Source organism: Littorina saxatilis, linkage group LG12, assembly GCF_037325665.1.
Source record: "Littorina saxatilis isolate snail1 linkage group LG12, US_GU_Lsax_2.0, whole genome shotgun sequence".
Taxonomy (NCBI): Eukaryota; Metazoa; Mollusca; class Gastropoda; order Littorinimorpha; family Littorinidae; genus Littorina; species Littorina saxatilis.
In genome coordinates, this window is record NC_090256.1 from 49435937 (window position 1) to 49458280 (window position 22344).

Below are 22344 nucleotides of genomic sequence, written 5' to 3' on the forward strand. Positions count from 1 at the left end.
TGTCCACAGAAGTGGATTAAACTATAAATAGTTATCATTCGCTTGTGCTGTCAATGATACATTTGTTGATCAAACTTCTGCTACAAAATGGGTCTTTGCATTTTTATTCCTGAATACAAAAATATATTTATGTTGTGTAAAAGACAATCAGATTGATACAAATTAGGCTTATGCGTGTGTTTATGCGCGCTCGCGTTTGCGTGTGTGTGTGTGTGGTTGTGTCAGTGTGTGTGTGTGTGTCGTGTGTGCGTGAGTGTTGGTGTGTGCATGTGTGCGTGTGCGTGTGTTTGTGTGTGTGTGTGTGTGTGTGTGTGTGTGTGTGTGTGTGTGTGTGTGTGTGCAAAGGGATATATATTGTTTAGCTGTATGTATATTATTGTCACACCATCGGGAATTACCGATTAAAAAAAAAAGCCGACATGTACGTTCATGTATCATTAACGTGCGCACACATACACACAGAGAACGCATTCAAAGTTCGTATCTCGAAAGCAGGGCCTACTGTCGACAGCCCCCCCCCTCCCCCCCATCCCTCCCTCACACTCCTATTTTACAACGGGCCCCCCTCCTGTTTAACTCGGACTCGCCGGCCTTAGACTTTGCTTTTTTCAGATCGTCTGTTCATAACCTGTTTGTAACTGAACTGAAAACCTCCATCTTTAGACTCCCTTCCAGATTTTCCCAAAATTTTCCCAGTCTTTTGGAGGTCTTTAAAAAGACGGAATCACTGTATGAATTCGAAAGGAGAGAAGCTGTTGTTACTGCCGTCTGGGTCAAGTTGACCCCGACAATTTGTGGAAGCGTCTACACAACAGATCATGCTTTTTCAATTCCCGGTTATGTCATCCTTGCTGCATCCGTAGTGTACCTTGCTGTAACATTATTCATAGCATCCCTCTTCATATCTGTTTTGAGTGCCTAAAACAGGCGACTCGGCGCCAAAAGAAGAATCGCATGCAATTCCAGAGTACACAAAAACCTGCAAGGCTAGGCTCCGAGTTCGAAAGAATGATCCCATGTCGAAAAAACAATACATTTTGAAAGAAATTCGAATGTGAGTGCATTGGTTTTGACACACCCTTGTGCTGACTTAAACTTTAGATGCCGTAGATATAAGAAGCTACGAAAGACACCGATCTTAGGGGCGGATAATGTGTTCGGTGGGGATCGGGGATTGACCTAACATGCCAAAAGAAAACTGAAATACCAATCCGAGAAATACTTATCCATGGAATACTTATATGAGAAATACTACCCTAATCCCAGGTCATTCCCGATGACTTCCTTTCAGATTGTCAACTCCTTTTTGTTGGTCGGACGTAATATGACCTGATTACTTCCATCCGTCTCGGCCTGTGCGCGCGCGCGTGTGTGTGTGTGTGTGTGTGTGTGTGTTGTGTGTGTGTGTGTGTGTGTGTGTGTGTGTTTGTTTAACGCCCAGCCGACCACGAAGGGTCATATCAGGGCGGTGCTGCTTTGACATATAACGTGCGCCACACACAAGACACAAGTCGCAGCACAGGCTTCATGTCTCACCCAGTCACATTAATCTGACACCGGACCAACCAGTCCTAGCACTAACCCCATAATGCCAGACGCCAGGCGGAGCAGCCACTAGATTGCCAATGTTAAAGTCTTAGGTATGACCCGGCTGGGGTTCGAACCCACGACCTCCCGATCACGGGGCGGACGCCTTACCACTAGGCCAACCGTGCCGATGTTGCCAAGTGTGTGTGTGTGTGTGTGTTTGTGTGAGCCCCGTTAAGCTGCCTTTTGCAAGTTTACACACCCTCATTAGGATGCCGGGTCGGTATATCCTGCCGGCAGCATAGGGAAATATTGTCAAAAGCCGTATAAAACGGTCAATAAATACCCCCAAATTAAGTTTCGTTTCGTTTTACGTCAGGCAGGAAAATGGAGGTAAAATGTCACGGATGCATGTTTTTTACACACCTCTTGCGTAATAGGTGACCGCGCATACACGGTAAAATTCCTCACACAAGTTCACACACAAGTTCGGCGCGCCAAAACTTCAGTTGACACTGAAAATGGACACCGCAGGGAGAGAGCGGCGGCAAGAGCAGCGAAGCCGATGTGACCGAAAGAGGCCGGTATGTTTAATTTGGATGATTAATGTTTATAATATACGAAAGCATGATATAGTCTACATATATTTTGTTGACATATAATTTTGAAGTAGTTGTAAATTACGTTGGTTTGTAAAGAAGTCTTGTTTTTTTTATCATGACGTCACAGCGATGTTGTCGCGTAACCGGAAGTTTGTTGAAATCGTAAAACTTGACTCAACGAGCTGACGACGTCCATCGTCGAGTGAATGAGTTTATCAATCGAAAGACCCAGTTTTACTTAGTTTTACATTTGTTAAATTGAAATGAAAACTTTGAGGAACAAATTGAAAGAAGATGACTGATGGATAGCACACGGCGTGCAAAGGGCAAGTAACTGAGTCAAGCAAACCTGCAAAGATGGCCGCAAGGGAGATCGCCTGAAATCGTTCAAGGCTGTCAAACTCTGATTGTTTTAGTGTCCTTCGCTTTGTCTGATCACCTCGAAACCAACTGAACTTGAAAGGATACAGGTTGGGCTTTCACCGCAACCCTAAAGTAATCGTCTGAGTGCTGTTGTTTGAAAAATAACCAGATCAAAATACGGTAGGTGCGTGGAAGTGAGAGAAAAAATTCGTGGGTGAATAATATTCCTCACACATACAGTCGGGACATAGGTTATTAGTGCTACATGAGTTATCATGCTAATGCACTTTTCGGGTTGCAATTTGTTCTGCCTAAGATTTTCATTGGTGACGAAATTTAATTCAGAAGTGGTTAGAGTTAGACTAGATCTGTTGTAAAAATCCAGGACGTTATCAACTGATCATGGTTTCGACTTCTATTCAGCGAAAATGGCGCATTTCTACAAAGGCACCTTTTCAGAATCTTTGACAGCTTCACTTACGCTGCAGACACACATTTGAAAACCATACATGTTGTCGTCTGCTACTTCATAATCTGTCTCATTGGGGAAGTGCCTCATTTTGATTGAAAACTAGGGCATTGTCTTTAGCAATATCGCAAAGCCAGCAATACGGCTGATATCGGTTGTGTGTGTGTGTGTGTGTGGGGGGGGGGGGGGGGGGGGGGCAACGTGCATGCTAAAGTAACTGCATGAATGAAAACATTTGCGGATTCACCATTTTGGAATAGGTTTTTCCTTTGCGGCGATTGAAAAGTGATAACTTCTACACTTTCGATGTGGTAACTTTGTGATTACTTACAGGTGTGATTTAATAATCTTTTTAACTTTAAGTGATAGCACGATAATTACATACATCTAAGGGAAGTCAGCAATTGTGCGTTGAAACTGATTGATTTCACTTCTCAACATAAAAGTTGGTGTGCATGTTCCTCATTGTTTTATGTAGATCTTTATGTAACATGCTCTTGTTAACCTTCACTGTAGTTTTTGAAGGATTAGATGAATACCGTTAAAAAGTAACTGAAAATATTATTGGGTAAAACTAACTGTCTACTTGACTTCTGATCGTCCCTACGTTTAGGTTCGAACCAAGAAGTTCCCTCAAAAATACCTGGAGAAAAAAATCAGAATGATAAAACAAGTGAAAACAAAATTGTTCTGGAAGTACAGCAGGAGTGATGCCCGCCAAATTGTTTAATTCACAAAAACAAATTCCTTATATGAAATGGAAAAAAATAGATAACCAAATACTGACTTGCAATTGTATAAATTATTTGTCTTTATCTTCGTTAACAGACACAGACACTATTTTTTGGCCAAATGTGTTTGATGTTTGAAACATCAAACAATGAAATACTCACTTTCTTTTTATCTTACAGTACTTACACCTTTTTTTTCAGATGACAAGAGGGCAAGTGATGGTGGAATTGTCCCGCAAGAAGATTAAAATTTCTCATGTGAGTAAATATATACTTTTTTTTAAAGAAAATGTTGCAGGGAAATGCAGGTTCTTAAGTATTACTTGTTATGTTGGTTTTCTTATTTAATATATATTTAAAATTCCTCTGGTAAAAAAAATTGTTCTTTAACTGATAATTTGGTTTACGTATACACACAGAAATGTCAAGTAACACCACGATAGTATACTTTGACATCTTGACCAAAAGAGTGGGTCTGAAACTTTAGGTAGACTGAAAAGAAATATAGTGGACGCCGCTTAAAGATACACAGTCGGTTAATTCTCTCTCACAGAATCTCTCGGTCTTTAAGGCTGTACATAACAGTCATGTTGTAATTAAGCCAAACTGTAAATTACAGCCAGAATTATGGCCGCATTGATGAGCTATTAATTTATGAATACAGTGGTACTCCCGACGAACGACCCCCCCATCAGAGACCCTCTCCCTTCTCAGACCTCATTCTTGCTGACGGATTAGTTTTGCTATATAAATCACCCCCATGGCCGACTCCCCCCAGAACCCGATTTGCGACCGACTAGTTGTTACAATTTGCGACCTTGTAACGACATTTTCAAATCAAAACCTAACAAAAAATCGTAACGTTTTGCTTGAATCACTGAAAAAAGATCGCAAAAATCACTCGGCCGGAAATATAACAGACGACGCGTTTAGGTCTCGATTGCGCATGTCCGGCGTTCACAATTTTACGATCCCAACATGCCCTTTTCTTTCTTCTTCTTCTTCTTCTTCTTCTTCCATATTGTGACCACGGTCATTTAGGGTGACCATTATGTCACATTGTGGAGGGTTGCAGATTCCAAAGAGTGGAAAAAAAAAAGAAAAAAAAAAAACCTAGCTAGAATCTACTGGGGGCTGGGGAGTTCCTGCACAATGCAGGAACTCGACTCCTGCGCAATGCAGGAGTCTGGGGCCTGGGGGTGTGAGAGGAGGAGGGATGAAGGGGTCTCGTTCCAGTCCCTGATTGTTCTTGGGAGGAACTTTGTTCTTTGTCCACTTCCTTTCGAAAAATCAACAAACACACGCGCGAGCATCAACGATCTTCTTCTTCAACCATGGCTTCGAACTCTCCTTCAACTTCAAACACTCAATCGCGCGGAAAGAAGAGGACATTTTTGACTCTGGAACAGAGGGTGGAAGTGGTGAAACGGAGCCGTAAGGGCGAAACAGCAATTTCGATCGCGCGGTCGTTTGAGGTAGGAAAAACTCAGATTCAATCGATCGTCAGCGACCAAGAAAACGTGGTCAATCGATGGGAGACCGGCGAAAATTGTGACCGCAAATACTCCAAGGCAAGGAAATGTATTTATGGTGACCTCAACGAACGCGTTTGGAGTTGGTTTTGTGACAGGTGTATAGTCCTCTTCCAAATACTGACACCCATATGAACATAAACTCTTTTGACTCCCAAATATTTTTTTAAATACATGTAGAGGATACAATTAAAGTAAAAAAAAAAAACAGAAAAAATACATACCTCTTGCTTTTTATTGAATTAGATTATCAAATTAATTCACCAAACCACAACTGTAATTATGCCACAACTTCGACGGACCCTGAAGGTATTTCTCTCTTTCTCTCTGTCACTGATTTTTTCTCTCTCACTGTCTTTTTCTGACCTGACCTCACCCCCCTTGTAAGACCCCCCCCCCTTTTAAGACCTAAATTTGTCAGATTTTGGGAGGTCTTACATGGGGAGTACCACTGTATTTAATTTTCACTTAGTTTGACTTGGAAACCAACTTAATAAGACCCCAGTCCCACAAAGGCGAATTTCTCCGCAGCGCATTTGTCCTTGAGTCTCTGCGAGTGCGACTGACTGTAAGTCTGCACGCTTTTTCACTGCCCAGCGTGCGCTTTTTTCAAAGAAAGAAAGCCGTTTGATGTGTCACTGTGTTGTGCTCAGTGGCTAGGGCTCGAAATTAACGGGTGCCTGGTGAATTTTGCACGGAAAGTTGGTGACGGGCACGCAAAGTTCGCGTCAAAGGTGCCCGATTTGCACGCAAAAAAATCGAAAACAATGACTTTTAGTCAACAGAAGGCACCCATAGTTCCATCAGGGCACTCAAACTTTTTCAGTAATGGGCCCGGGTTGCACTCAAGGAAAAAGGTTAATTTCTAGCCCTGGTGGCAAGTACTGTGAACAGTGACTTTAGATGCGCTTCAAAATTAAATGATAAAATATTGATTTCTCCTCATTGCAGCCATAATTGTGGCTGTAATTTACAGGTTGTCTTAATTACACAATGACTGTGACAGTCCTGAAAGCCCGGCTGATTCTGTGAGAGACACTTCAACGAATTAATCCATCCTTAATAAAGCTGCGGTTGATAAAGCCAGCCACTTTAAAAACTGAATTTTTTAGGGTCCGGAATGTCCACTATATGTTATGCTTAAGAAAAAGCCGCTTAATAAAGCCATTTTTGTAACTTTTGTGGTGAAATTTAAAGCAAAATCCTGTTTCTTAGTCACTTGAGTAAAAGTGACTCAATTGTAATCGGCCAGTGTTTAGTCTGGCCAGACGGATGACGTGTCACAACCTTAAGGTTGGACTTTTCTCGGAAACTATAAAAGTGACCGAGTTCAAATTTTGTTTGATCATTACCCCCAACGCTTTAACATTAGTTTTGTTGACCCTTGTTAAGATCACTCACAGGGCAACCTCGAAGGAAAAATTGGAAATTTTATATAGATCTCTGAAACTATTCATCGGATTTGTTTCAAACTTGGTAGAATTCTTTACATCAAATTAGTAACATTAGCGTTTTACAAATTATGTCATCAAAAAAATAAGAGAGATAACTAGCCTTTCTGTTCAGTAACACAATAGCAAATCTACAGTAATAAACCTGATTGTGATTGACTAGATAAGTACAGAGCTTATTTTTCTGTTAGCTTGAAGGAAAACTCTCAACTTTTTATTCATGAAACTTTCAGGTACAGGAGAGACTTTCACTGCAGGAACGACAACAACAACACCAGTCCCAGCCAGCCTTACATGCTGCCGACTCCTTCTCCATCGCAGAGGGGGGTCGGGAAACCCCCATCTCCCCTCCGTCAGCCTTCGCCTCGTCGGCTGCCACGCCCGTCAACAAGCACAACATCTCCATCGTCGCCCAGCCCCCTCCCCTCAACCTGAGGGAGCTGCGAGTGGAAGAACAATCCAACAACACTGAAAGCGACATCAACTCTGATGTCTTGGACAGTTCTAGATCAGAGTTTGAGAGGATTTACACCGTTGCTGAAAAATATCACCATGACGTTGATGGTGGTGATGAAGATTTTGACCTTGACGCAGCCTTCATTGTGGCAGCTGCTGCTGACGACAGTCTCCTCGACAACCTTAGCAGAGGTCGTGGCGGCGACAAGGGAGATGTGTCTCCGGCTGATACGATAAAGAACAAATCTCCGGCCAGCGTGTGCTCGGCGGATTCTGTCGTTGTGCTCATGTGTCAGGAGAGAGTGACCAACACCGCTGTGACTGAAAACAGTCAAACTGCTGATAAGAAAGAGATCTTGAACGATGACCAGGTAATCCTTTTCTCTTTTCCCCCTCACTCATCAGTTATGAGTTTATAAAAAGACAAAACTGTTGTTTTTCTGGCAAGTTACTTCAATGACAAAACAGGGGTGTTCAAATACGAAACCCAGGGTTACCTAAACAACAGTTGGGAAAGACAGACACATTAAAGCTTGTAGTACCTCCAAGTCGAACATGGAGAGATAAAACTATAGTAAAAGTGACTGAGTTCAAAATTTGTTTGATCATTACCCCCAACGCTTTAACATTAGTTTTGTTGACCCTTGTTAAGATCATTCACAGGGCAACCTCGAAGGAAAAATTGGAAATGTTATATAGATCTCTGAAACTATTCATCGGATTTGTTTCAAACTTGGTAGAATTGTTCTTTACATCAAATTAGTAACATCTTTAGCGTTTTACAAATTATGTCATCAAAAAAATAAGTGAGATAACTAGCCTTTCTGTTCAGTAACACAATAGCAAATCTACAGTAATAAACCGGATTGTGATTGACTAGATAAGTACAGAGCTTATTTTTCTGTTAGCTTGAAGGAAAACTCTCAACTTTTTATTCATGAAACTTTCAGGTTCAGGAGAGACTTTCACTGCAGGAAAGACAACAACAACACCAGTCCCAGCCAGCCTTACATGCTGCCGACTCCTTCTCCATCGCAGAGGGGTCGGGAAACCCCCATCTCCCCTCCGTCAGCCTTCGCCTCGTCGGCTGCCACGCCCGTCAACAAGCACAACATCTCCATCGTCGCCCAGCCCCCTCCCCTCAACCTGAGGGAGCTGCGAGTGGAAGAACAATCCAACAACACTGAAAGCGACATCAACTCTGATGTCTTGGACAGTTCTAGATCAGAGTTTGAGAGGATTTACACCGTTGCTGAAAAATATCACCATGACGTTGATGGTGGTGATGAAGATTTTGACCTTGACGCAGCCTTCATTGTGGCAGCTGCTGCTGACGACAGTCTCCTCGACAACCTTAGCAGAGGTCGTGGCGGCGACAAGGGAGATGTGTCTCCGGCTGATACGATAAAGAACAAATCTCCGGCCAGCGTGTGCTCGGCGGATTCTGTCGTTGTGCTCATGTGTCAGGAGAGAGTGACCAACACCGCTGTGACTGAAAACAGTCAAACTGCTGATAAGAAAGAGATCTTGAACGATGACCAGGTAATCCTTTTTTCTTTTCCCCCTCACTCATCAGTTATGAGTTTATAAAAAGACAAAACTGTTGTTTTTCTGGCAAGTTACTTCAATGACAAAACAGGGGTGTTCAAATACGAAACCCAGGGTTACCTAAACAACAGTTGGGAAAGACAGACACATTAAAGCTTGTAGTACCTCCAAGTCGAACATGGAGGGATAAAACTATAGTAAAAATGAATGCTAAGTCTAATATGTGGGCTGACATGTACAAATTTCACCCCTATTGTATAAAGCTTTTACTTCCATTTTTTAAAATTTGTTTTTACTTACTTTTTACTCGAATAGATTATCATAATTATATGCTTATACTGTTATAGGTAAGAAATTTCACTGCATTGCACACACCTAAGATATTGCAATGGAAGTTTTAGTCTGGGGGACAGGTCATTTCATCATTTTCCATTCTGAACCCAAATTTTAGTTGAGAGGGATCACTTATGCATTTATTTTGCTTTCTTTGAAATGGCTTTTTACATTTCTGCAGTAGATTTCATTACCCTGTGTCAGTTACAGGATTTTTCCTGTGGACTAGAATTCCCGGCAATAACACTTTCTTGCTTTTTTGCGGTGGATTACATCATTCAGGCACATGGTACCCTTCAACAAATTTGCGGATATCAGCAAAGTCTGTCCGATTGGAACCACCATTTCTTAGCCTGTTTTAGTGTTTAGTCAATTAGTGTGAAATCTTTGCAGAAAATGATGGAGAATTGTTCAAGAAGCAACTTTTCAGCGAAAGTTGCTTCCGACTTTGTACAATGCCTGAGAATTTCACAACCCTGTGGTAGTTGCAGGATTTTACGGTGGATAGAAGAGATGAAATCACTTGTCGGGGGTTGTAGCGTTGTTGGTTGGAGCGTCTGGTTGATTTGGCTGACTGTGGATCGAGCCCAGGTACCAGAATCAACTTGAGGGGAGACCAGAAGGTTTGTACCACCCTCGTGTGCTAACGCATGCAGAAAGATTAATGCACATTTTAAACTTCAAGATCCCGAGTTTCCCGCGAAAGTCTAGGGGCTCGGAAACACAAAGATATCCAGCACGCCTTCCCCTGAAGTTGGCGTCTTGCTGCCCGCGTAGCGGGGTAGGAAAAGCAGTGTGGCACGCAATACTCTCACCATAAGGCAACCCTGACACAGTAAAAAGTTCAAGAAAGAAAGAAAAAAATCATTCTACTACCCTGCATCAGTAACAGGATTTTATGGTGGATCTAGAGAAGAGATTGAATCATTTCTCTACCCTTTGTCAGTTACAGGATTTCACGGTGGATTTAGAGAAGAGCTCGGCGGGAGGCCTGGGCTTCACGGTGGTTGGGTGTGCCAGCACCACAGGGGGCCGCTACATCAAGGCCGGGGTGCAGGATCCGGCACTTTCCGATGGACGCCTTCGCCCACGTGACAGGCTCATCCAGGTCAGCAGTTTACATATATGTCCGAAAAACCCTTACCGAGTTAACAAAGGCGAGAAAACTGTCGCCTTTCACTGATAGCCTACTGGGACGATTCGATTCTCTGTTGCGGAAAATAAATCTGCAAAGGAAGTACAAGAGATTGGACCGCGATATGTATTTGCGTTGTAGTGGAAGGCATTTAAAAACACTTGTGTTCAAGTGGGCTACAAGCATGTTGGTGCGATATAGCCGAATTCACAATATACTGGACCGCAATATAGTGGTAGTCCCCTGAACTGTTTTACGGCAACTTACCAGAGTGAGACTTAATCCTACAGAGGATATATATAGTTTGGCTGAATTGTAAAGAAGATTTAAGCTTATTGCATATTGTTTTACAGTGTTTCCCATCACGTACAATTGAGGGTATTTCACGTAATAAATTAAAAAATCACGTTATTATTGCTTGCTTGGGGGTATAAAAACAAAGAAAAATCATTTGGGGGTATACGAATTTCAAATGAGGGCATTGACTTTCGATCTTGAGCAATGGAGAAAAAATCAGAGAGAGAGAGAAGCAGAAAATACTAGTCAAAGTTTAAAACAACAGCTTGCTTATAAATGTATTGAACAGTTAAACAAACTAAAACAATTACAGCTGTAAATTTCAGAAAGATAATTTATGAGTCACTTGAGTGGCGGGGTAAAAACAGTGTGGCATGCAAGACTCACCATAAGGTGACCCTGAGAGTAAAAAGCTCAGGAACACAGAGGTAGAAAAAGAAGAAGTTACCATCTTGTCACCGAAATAAGAATACTTTGGAAAATTAATTATGTTCATGGGAATAACTTCAATAAGGAATGATACAGAAAGAATTTGAAGCACGTGGTGAGATTGACAACGGTGCAGTTGTGTTTGAGACGATCTTAGAAATAACTCCAATTGAAAGGCATTCAGCAATTACTTGACTAACGACCCATGCTCTCTTACCTAAACCCCTTTCATTTATGTTTCAGGACAAAGACAGTGCCAGTTCGGACTACGATTTGTCGGACACAGACCCAACATGGATTCCCAACGATGAGTCTCAAAAGGACCATGTTTCTGACTCTGACAGTTCTGCTGTAAATGAGCAAACAATACCCTCCCCTTTTCCTTACTTATCGGTTCCACTTGAAAATCCAAATGCTCCGTCAACATTGCAACGTTGCGATATTTCTTCCACATGTCATTCTTCCTCTGACAAGCAAGAGCCTGAAATTACTGGCTTTACTGTTGATCAAAGTTCAGGAGATGGACCAAAAAAGAAGAAAAAAGATAAATCTCATTGGTGTCTTGTGTGTGGTTTGTCTACAACAAAGTTGGAAAGACATTTCAATAGTTTTCACAGAGATGAGTCCATTCTTGTTCCATTGTTTCATGCATCGAGGAAAGACAAGAAAAAAGAATTGTCAAAGATGAGAAATTTAGGGGATCATAGGCATAACCGGAAAGTTTGGGAAGAAGGCAAAGGGGAAATTGTGGTAAAGCGCAAAAGTGCCAAAGAAGAAAAGCAAGTGAAAGACTTTGTACCTTGTCCAGAGTGTTACGGTTATTTCAATTCGAAGGACATGTACCGTCATAAGTGCGTAAAACCCTGTTGCAAGTCTTCAAAAGGAAAGGTTGTTGCTGGAAGACTTCTTCTTCCTGCTGTCCCGGGGAGTAAAATCACCAGGGACCATGACGAAGAAAAGCTGCGTGAAATATTGGAACATGTGAAAAATGACCCAGTGGGCATGATTGTTAAAACAGATATAACGATTCGGGAACTTGCACTGCGAGAGACGAGGAAGAATGGGTTTGATTCCGATCGACATGCTTACATTCGAAATAAACTGAGAGAAATAGCACGCCTTGTACTTGCACTCAGGAAAGAAAGTGGCAATCAGAATGGACAGTTGATTGATTTTCTGAAACCGGACATGTTCAGTACTATTGTCCAAGCTACACGTGTACTTTGTGAATTTTCAAAAGAGTCGTCCGACTTCAAAAACCCATCAACGGCAAAGAAAATTGGCCACACTTTGAAAAGATGCACCTTGTTGATGCAAGCAAAGGCCATTGAGCAAAATGACATGCAACTGAGACAGCAGTGCAAGCACTTCATAGAAGTCTTCGATGTTCGGTGGAATGAATGGGTTTCGTCGTCAGCCGCAAGAACTCTTTACAGAAGACATCAGAACAATGTGCAGCGACTTCCACTCTCGAAAGATATACAAAAGCTCTCGTCGCACCTATCACAGGTTGCAGAGGATGCAAAAAAGGACATGAAAAACGCTTCTTCTTCTCGGGACAAAACAACAGCTCGACATTCACTTTGTAAAGCTCTACTCAGTCAAGTGATCCTCTTCAACCGCCGAAGATCTGGAGAAGTGTCCAAAATGAAAGTTCAAGATTTTGAAAACCGTCAGCTTGATACAAGTGATGACATTCTGCACAGCTTGCCTTCATTTGAACAAGCTTTGAGTAAATCATTACAAAGGGTGGAGATTATTGGCAAAACTGGCACAATCGTTCCAATTTTGCTGACAGCAAATTTGGTAGATTCTTTTGAAACACTCATTGCATCTCGTCAAGAAGCTGGCATTCCTGAAACAAACAACTTTGTTTTCTCTCAAAGCTGCTTTGGTCATGGTGATAGAAATGGACACATTCGCGGAAGTGACACTCTGAAGATTCATTGCCAACAAGCAGATTTGCAGCACCCTGAACTTATTACGTCCACATCCTTGAGAAAGCACGTAGCCACAATGACTCAACTCTACAATCTTGCAGACAATGAGCTTGACGTTGTTGCTCAGTTTCTGGGTCATGACATTCGCACACACAGACGTTACTATAGATTACCTTCTGCAGCGCTTCAAGTGACGAAAGTGGCAAAACTTCTCATTCAGTTGGAGAAAGGAGAAATAACAAACCCAACTTCTCTGGACAGTGTCGACATCAGCGATGACATCATTGTTGACGAGGAGAACGACGACGATGAAGAAGATACCCATCCTCAAACAGCAGCCTCACAAAAAGGTATTTGAACTAATTAGAAAATGATTTGTTTCTATATAATGCTTGGTATCAAATTTCATTGACAAGCACTAGAGGAGATGAGCTGGTGGCCATACTAAGGCAGGATTTTTTCGTTAAACTGTTAATTAACACAGCAGGAGCTGAATGGACCCTACCACCTGTCAATCAAGTCAAAACTCTACTCCAATCAAATGCAGCCCAGCGCGAGCCTTATTTTAATATTATTGAACCACAATCAAAAGCCAGCAATCGTGAGCCTTATTTTAATATTATTGCACCGCGCAATCAGAAGCCAGCAAGCGCGAGCCATAAATCACGTATTGAACTCGGCTCAAAAGATGCACGGGACTTGTGTGCTTGTATGACTAATCTTAGTAATCAGTTCTCTCGAGACTGACCGCCATCGTTTGTTTTTTTACGTTTTCGTCGTTGCCTACTTGGCTAAAGAAGATGGATCTGGAAGTTTATTGTCGGTAAAACTTTTGTTTCGTTGGAAAACTTGTTAAATTCAGTGGAGCAGGTCGACGGCGTAAATCTGATACGTATTGAAAGGGTCAAAACCGTCAAATTGTACGGACACAGACTGGGAAGGGCTGCATTTTGAGCAGCTGGTTTACGTTTAACACGGTGGGAATTGAGCGCTTGTATGATTGGTCAAAGTTATTGCGAGACTTTTGTCAAGATGTTTGTTTCTTCCCACAACTTGGCGGAGACCCTGACAGCATTTTTAAGTAAACCACGGCCCTGGTATCCAAAAAGAGACTTTTTAATTTTACTCTTTTTTTTTATTTCAGGACAAGGACACCACAACTTCACTGGATATCCGCAGCTGTGTGGCCAGACAGGGTCATCTGGATCGCTTCAGTCTTCTGGTGGTACGCTCTCATCTGGATCGCTTCAGTCTTCTGGTGCGACACGGTCACCTGGATCGCTTCAGTCTTCTGGTGGTAAGCTCTCATCTGGATCGCTTCAGTCTTCTGGTGCGACACAGTCACCTGGATCGCTTCAGTCTTCTGGTGGTACGCTCTCATTTTTCACCTTTGTTTGATGCGTCGAGGTCAGATGCCATGATTGTTTCACCTGTCGGTGCAAATGTTGCCCCTCAGCCCTACGGACTTCGGGGTAACTTTTGCACTGACAGGTGAAACAATCATGGCATCTGACCTCGACGCATCAAACAGCAGTGAATAATGTATAATTATTATTCAGAGGATCGGATAATTGAAGGAATAAAAAACGCTCGCGCTGGACCCGAGTACTCTTCAGACTGGCTCGCTCCCCCAGTATGAAAGTTTTTGTCTTGTGCACGTTTAAGACCAAGTGATTGCTCTGTGTGAATTACAGGCATTCCCTTTGCTATATAAATGCATTGCATGCGAGCCGAGGATGTGTGTGGTGACTGGCCTTTCTCTTTTATTTGATCACAGTGAAAAATATACTGCCGACCCTCTTCATAACTTAACAATATAAATGTTTGGAATGCCTGTGGTGTGAATGTTGGTTTCTGAAATTAAACTTAAGCGATTGTTCTGTGTGTGCTGATCGATCTCTACAATCGTAAACGAGAGGCTGGTCTCGGGATCCAACATCTGAGAAAAGTTCCTCATAATATGTGTAAAAACCATCAACATCACTGTGAGAAAATAAACAATACAAACACAACCAGTTCCCCTGTGGAACATTGTGGACTTTCCCACAACCTGACCTACAAAAATCCTCTGCGTGCGTGTGATGATGCGGGAAATAACCAGCGAGCTGGCTGGCTGTTCTATCAGGCTGCGTGTTGCCCCGCCGGTGTGAATTCCTCCCACTGTTAAGTCGTTTTTGTGAAAAATTAAAGTCTGCTGAGCCCAAGTACTAGCGTACTCGGGGATAAACAATAGTAAACAAGAATTTTAAAAAAATAGATAAAATAAATCGCCTATGCCGGGAATCGAACCCGGATCACTTTGGCCATAGGCGGACGTGCTTTCCACCAAGCCATTAACTCTGACAATTTTGCCAGTGAACTCAAATGCCTAGAGTGCTAACTTCAGGTCGCGCGCACGCGAAGTGGCACATGCACGCAAAGCCTGTAGGTGTCGGTGGCTGGCTGGCAGTTCTATTAGCCGAACAGCAGTTCTATCCCACCGCGAATTGCGCCCACCGCCAAGAGTCGTTTTTGTGGATTATTTCGCATTTAGGTCCCAGCTAACATTATGAAGTTTTAATACGATCAATCGGACCTATTATCAAGTTAGTGTATCAACTTTTGAACGAACTGCGCCCAGTAGTTTCCCAGCAATAAGCTGTTAAATCCAGACAGACAGACAGACAGACAGACACACAATTAAAGTCTGCTGAGCCCAAGTACTAGCGTACTCGGGTATGATGTACACTTATATCCATGTTAAGTTGACCTTTGACCTATGTTTTGATAATGTTTCGACCACCATGACCTTTTTCTACGTCGAAAGTGACTCAATCGAGCGTTTGCTCTTCTTTTTTAGTAAGTTATCAGTCTTTGCGGAACTTGCATGTCTGAGCGCGAGCTTTTCGTCAAATCACTGACCAAATGTGCATAGAAATGTAAACATTTGACAAGGCTTCCTTGGTTTTCGTCTGCTCAGAACCCACATGAAAAACAAGTTACAAGTTACTGACACATGACTGGAAAACTTTCTCTTCTTGTGCATTATACAATACAATTTTACGTATTTTTGGAATGTGCTTTTTCTGAAAGTTTGTTTTGGACAGTTCTATTCCCCAGTGCCATGACATAAGTTGTGAAGGTAGTGCTTTTGTAATTGTTTGCTGTCTGTTGTGGTGTTGTCTGTGTTTAATCTGAGGAAATTCTCAAGCATTGTATCATTTTTCTCTGTGCAGCAAGGAAAGCCTGGTCTGATGATGAAGTCAGCGCTGTGCTCAGACACCTGGAAAGCTACATCCTCCTGGGTCATCTGCCTGGCAAAGAGGTTATTGTCAAGTGTCTCATAGAGGATAAGGCTCTCAAGAACAGGACGTGGCGAAACGTCAAAGATTTTGTAAGAAACAGAATCCAAAAGAACAGGTGCAAGGACTAGTCATTTTTTGTTTGTTTGTTTGCTTAACGCCCAGCCGACCACGAAGGGCCATATCAGGGCGGTGCTGCTTTGACATATAAGGTGCGCCACACACAAGACAGAAGTCGCAGCACAGGCTTCATGTCTCACCCAGTCACATTATTCTGACACCGGACCAACCAGTCCTAGCACTAACCCCATAATGCCAGACGCCAGGCGGAGCAGCCACTAGATTGCCAATTTTAAAGTCTTAGGTATGACCCGGCCGGGGTTCGAACCCACGACCTCCCGATCACGGGGCGGACGCCTTACCACTAGGCCAACCGTGCGAGTCGACTAGTCATTGAGATCACTGTTGTTCATGCTGTGGTTGTCACTTTTTGTTAACAGAGTATTGTCAGGAACATCATTCAGTTCTAGTCATTCTAAGACACAGTTTTTTTTATCAGTTGAGAATTAGTTCTCAGCTGTGTTTACTGATTTTGACAAAAGCCATTAAATTACATATTCTTACTCCAATTCTCATAAATACATTGACTTCAATCTCACATGCTAGATGTCGAAAAAAACACTCAAAATACCTGCCCTTAGAAGGGTGGTAACCAAGCAAAACGAAAAGCCATAGCCGTTGCTATGAACTGACCTTGCTCAGTTACCCATAACACCCTGCGCACCACGTGAGCGCCAGCATCCGGAATAATTAGAAAGTTCACCTGCATTCTCGTCCAAACATAAATATTGTGTTTACAAAATATAATATCGGTACTTTCCCACAAAGTACAAAAAAGTCAACTACATGCAACACACAAAACTAAACCAAAGCTCAGCAACGACAGCGTTTCCTAACAGTGTGGTTGATCTCTCAGGATTTCTACGTTTTGTATTGAGACATGACTGTACAGGGAAAACTCTTGATTAGTATGCTTGATCTCTCAGGATTTATACTTTTTGCAGAGAGACATGACTGTACATGGAAATCGCTTGGTGTGAATCAGAATCGGAATCAATTTTCAGAATCAGAATCAATTTGTATTGTCTTCTAAGCTTTCTTATAAGGTATGTGTGCTTGATTTTGCAGGATTTCTACTTTTTTGTATTGAGACATGACTGTACAGGGAAAACTCTTAATTTGTATGCTTGATCTCTCAGGGGTTCTACTTTTTGTATTGAGACATGACTGTACAGGGAAAACTCTTGATTTGTGTGCTTGATCTCTCAGGAGATCTACTTTTTGTATTGAGACATGACCGTACAGGGAAAACTCTTGATTTGTGTGCTTGATCTCTCAGGAGTTCTACTTTTTGCATTGAGACATGACTGTACAGGGAAAACTTGATTTGTGTGCTTGATCTCTCGGGATTTCTACGTTTTGTATTGAGACATGACTGTACAGGGAAAACTCTTGATTTGTGTGCTTGATCTCTCAGGAGTTCTACTTTTTGTATGGAGACATGACTGTACAGGGAAAACTCTTGATTTGTATGCTTGATCTCTCAGGAGTTCTACTTTTTGTATGGAGACATGACTGTACAGGGAAAACTTGATTTGTGTGCTTGATCTCTCGGGATTTCTACGTTTTGTATTGAGACATGACTGTACAGGGAAAACATGATTTGTGTGCTTGATCTCTCGGGATTTCTCTCTCAGGAGATCTACTTTTTGTATGGAGACATGACTGTACAGGGAAAACTCTTAATTTGTATGCTTGATCTCTCAGGGGTTCTACTTTTTGCATTGAGACATGACTGTACAGGGAAAACTCTTGATTTGTGTGCTTGATCTCTCGGGATTTCTACGTTTTGTATTGAGACATGACTGTACAGGGAAAACTCTTGATTTGTGTGCTTGATCTCTCGGGATTTCTACGTTTTGTATTGAGACATGACTGTACAGGGAAAACTCTTGATTTGTGTGCTTGATCTCTCAGGAGTTCTACGTTTTGTATTGAGACATGACTGTACAGGAAAAACTCTTGATTTGTACGTATGCTTGATCTCTCATGATTTATACTTTTTGCAGAGAGACATGACTGTACATGGAAATCGCTTGGTGTGAATCAGAATCGGAATCAATTTTCAGAATCAGAATCAATTTGTATTGTCTTTTAAGCTTTCTTATAAGGTATGTGTGCTTGATTTTGCAGGATTTCTACTTTTTTGTATTGAGACATGACTGTACAGGGAAAACTCTTGATTTGTATGCTTGATCTCTCAGGGGTTCTACTTTTTGTATTGAGACATGACTGTACAGGGAAAACTCTTGATTTGTGTGCTTGATCTCTCAGGAGATCTACTTTTTGTATTGAGACATGACCGTACAGGGAAAACTCTTGATTTGTGTGCTTGATCTCTCAGGAGTTCTACTTTTTCTATGGAGACATGACTGTACAGGGAAAACTCTTGATTTGTATGCTTGATCTCTCAGGGGTTCTACTTTTTCTATGGAGACATGACTGTACAGGGAAAACTTGATTTGTGTGCTTGATCTCTCAGGGGTTCTACTTTTTCTATGGAGACATGACTGTACAGGGAAAACTCTTGATTTGTATGCTTGATCTCTCAGGATTTGCACTATTTGTAGAGAGACATGACTGTACAGGGAAAGCGCTTGATGTGTGTGCTTGATCTCTCGGGATTTCTAATTTTTGGCTCATAAGAATCATAAAGAGTCTGTGTAATGTCGCGTGTATGTCTGGCTGTACGGCCATGTCAAAACTGTAACAATTTGCCCTTAACATGGAAACAATATGTAACATGTTTCAAACTTTGTGTGATGATGACCCTCATTGAGCTCTATGGGTTGATACCTGATTGGATGACCTTTGACCTTTTTCAAGGTCACAGCTTCAAAGAAAACAATGATGTTCTGTATCTTAGAGACTATTCATCAAACAAAACAGAGGCAGTAACTCTGCTTTTACCTCGACCTCAACAAACTTTAACATTGGGCTTTTCTTGGAAGCTATGGAAGCAAAATCTTTTAGACTTGGCAGGAATATGCCCTGTTTTGATCTTTACAACTGTTCCTAATATGAATTACTTTTGACGTTTTTCAAGGTCACAGGGGGGCTTAGTCCCGCAGTGGGGCACTGCGGTTATGAAATTAAAAGCCCCTCCTGTTTTTGGAACCGCAGGAGCTTTCTAGTTTGCTGTTAGGTAGATTTTTGGTTCCTCTTTCCTGTCATGCTCTCTTTTTCTTCATGAATTCTTTTCTTTTTTCTGCCTTCTTGCTCATTCACCTGTATTTTTTCCAAAAATCTCTTCTCTTGCCGCTTGTCTCGCGATTCATGTATAGTTTAATCTGTTAGTGTTCTGATGTAAGTCCAGCAGTAGATAGGTTAAGCCTATTTTAACATACTGGAAACTGGTAATCTTCCAGTAGGTATTAATTTAGTTTTACTAAAGCCTGCTGGGACACAAGTAATGGGTTAGTGCATTTGTAAACAGGAATCGCTTGACAAGTGGCCCCCTTCATCCCCCCCTTCCTCGTCCTGATATGGCTCTGCGTAGTCGGCTGGACGTTAAGCAACAAATAAACAAACAAACAAACAAACAAAGGGGGGCTTAGAAGGTAAAAAAAAAAAAACGCGGGTTAGAGGGAGTCCCATATTGGACGAGAAAGAATTTACCCGATGCTTCCCAGCATGTCGTAAGAGGCGACTAATGGTTCTGTTTCTCCTTTTACCCTTGTTAAGTGTTTCTTGTATAGAATATAGTACCCCCCGCGGGTTAGGGGGAGTCCCATATTGGTTGGGACGAGAAAGATGCTACCCAGCATGTCGTAAGAGGCGACTAACGGTTCTGTTTCTCCTTTTACCCTTGTTAAATGTTTCTTGTATAGAATATAGTCAATGTTTGTAAAGATTTTAGTCAAGCAGTATGTAAGAAATGTTAAGTCCTTTGTACTGGAAACTTGCATTCTCCCAGTAAGGTAATACATTTTACTACGTTGCAAGCCCCTGGAGCAATTTTTTGATTAGTGCTTTTGTGAACAAGAAACAATCAACAAGTGGCTCTATCCCATCTCCCCCCTTTCCCCTATCCCATCTCCCCCCCCCCCCCCCCCCCCCTTTCCCCGTCGCGATATAACCTTGAATGGTTGAAAACGGCGTTAAACACCAAATAAAGAAAGAAAGAAAGAAAGTATAGAATATAGTCAATGTTTGTAAAGATTTTAGTCAAGCAGTATGTAAGAAATGTTTAGTCCTTTGTACTGGAAACTTGCATTCTCCCAGTAAGGTCATATATATTGTACTACATTGCAAGCCCCTGGAGCAATTTTTTGATTAGTGCTTTTGTGAACAAGAAACAATTAACAAGTGGCTTTATCCCATCTCCCCCCTTTCCCCTATCCCATCTCCCCCCTTTCCCCGTCGCGATATAACCTTGAATGGTTGAAAACGACGTTAAACACCAAATAAAGAAAGAAAGGTAAAAACCTGAGGTTCTGTATCTCACAGACTATTCTTCAGAATTGCATCAAACTTTGTAGGATTGCTCATGATCATCCCATCAAACTGATCACGTTCATACTTTGTTTGTCATAGTCAACAAAAAATAAGGGTAGTAACTCTGCTTTTCCGCCGACCTCCACAAACTTTAACATTGGGCTTTTCTCGGAAGCTATGGAACCTAAACCCCATTAACTTGGCAGGAATATGCCCTGTATTGATATTTACAATGGCGGGGACGTAGCGTAGTGGTTAGCACGTCTGGTTTGTAAGCCAGTCGGTCTGGCCGCTGAGGGTTTGAACCCCAGGTATTTTTTTTGTATTTCCAGAGTCAACATTCAGTGCAGACTCTAAAAGGACGGAATCGTACCACCCTTGTGTGCATGTGCATGCAGAAGACCAGTGCGCACGTTAAAGATCCCGAGTTTCCATCAAAAGTTTAGGGGCTCGGAAACACAAAGATACCCAGCACGCCTTCCACCAAAGTCGGCGTCGCACTGCCTACGTGGCGGGGTAAAAACTGTGTGGCTCGCAAAACTCTCACCATAAGGTGACCCTGAGAGTAAAAAGCTCAGGAACAAAGAAGAAGAAGAAGATATTTACAATTATGCAAAATATGAATGACTTTGACCTTCATTCAAGGTCACAGGGGTGTCGTCAAAGTAGTAATTTCAAATTAGAGTCGTCTGAGCGTTTGCTTTTCTTGTTTTAAAATGATGTGATCAAAAAAGTAAAAACAGTGCCGTTTCAAGACACAAAAGCAGAGACTGCTTGGAATTGTGCTTACTTTAAAGTTGTATATTTGGAAATTGAATAATGACTTTCAGATAGAAAAGAAATAAACAAAGTCATACGCTTTTGTGTCCCTTTAATCACATTTTCTTTTTCACATTGTGTGTTAACTGAGAATTTCACGTCCTAATAATTCCCCAAAATCTGTCACTGCCGAAAAGAAATCGCTTGATTTATCAGTTGCTCTAGTACCTTGGTCGAGGCTTTGTATACATTTAGGGCAGCTGTAGTTTGAAAATATGCACACAAAAAAGAAAAAAAAAGAAAAAAAAGAGATCAAGAACAAAGGATTGTTAAGACTCAATCTGATTCTCTTTTTTTTTTCTAGAGAATATGTATTACTATATCAAAATCGATGAAAAAACCCTGACATTCACTGTTTTCTCAGTCCATGGCACAGTTGATATTGATTTTGACATCTCTGTCAGCATTCTCTCATGATTAAAATTGTTTCACTCTATTATGTCATAAAACATATTTGTGCAACATGTCTCAGTAGATGGGGCTGTCCTCAATTTCTTTAATTATTTTTTGAGTTTGAAACTTGTTCAGTTATATTTGTGTTTGAAACTTGTTTTAAACTTCAGGTGTGAAGTATCAGATCTATTCCAGTAATTAACTAAGAAGTTGTTTTGTTCTTTCAGTTGAATAATAAACAGTTTTTGTACAATGTTTTGTGTGTTTCTTTTTGTTCCAGTGAAATGTCCAACATCAAACTGAATCAGGTTTCAGAGAAAGGCTCATCGTAGTCCTCGGACTGACATAAAAACAAACAAACGAAAAGCAAAACAAAACCCTTTGGCCATCTAAGGGAGGTAAACATTACCATACACACATGACCACCTTATGATGGTTGAAGTTAGCAAGTCGAGGCTTTGTGTGCATATAGTGCGGTTGC

General features: G+C 41.6%; 1 protein-coding gene across 4 annotated transcripts; it reads left to right on the top strand.

The window, feature by feature from the left end:
- The first annotated feature begins 1733 nt into the window (after positions 1 to 1733).
- LOC138982139 (uncharacterized) lies at positions 1734 to 22116 on the top strand. 4 transcript variants are annotated; one of them, XM_070355357.1, is made up of 6 exons: positions 7367 to 7502; positions 8082 to 8673; positions 9959 to 10120; positions 11117 to 13163; positions 13958 to 14182; positions 16029 to 22116. In XM_070355357.1, exons 1-6 carry the CDS (start codon positions 7495 to 7497, stop codon positions 16223 to 16225), a joined length of 3231 nt encoding a protein of 1076 aa, XP_070211458.1. In that variant the 5' UTR covers positions 7367 to 7494; the 3' UTR covers positions 16226 to 22116. The 4 variants fall into 4 exon arrangements, with proteins under 4 accessions (XP_070211461.1, XP_070211460.1, XP_070211458.1 ...); XM_070355358.1 differs by having other exon boundaries at positions 13958 to 14110; XM_070355360.1 differs by lacking the exons at positions 9959 to 10120; positions 11117 to 13163; positions 13958 to 14182; positions 16029 to 22116 and adding exons at positions 1734 to 2672; positions 3894 to 3950 and having other exon boundaries at positions 6909 to 7502; positions 8082 to 8453.
- The last annotated feature ends 228 nt before the right edge of the window (positions 22117 to 22344 follow it).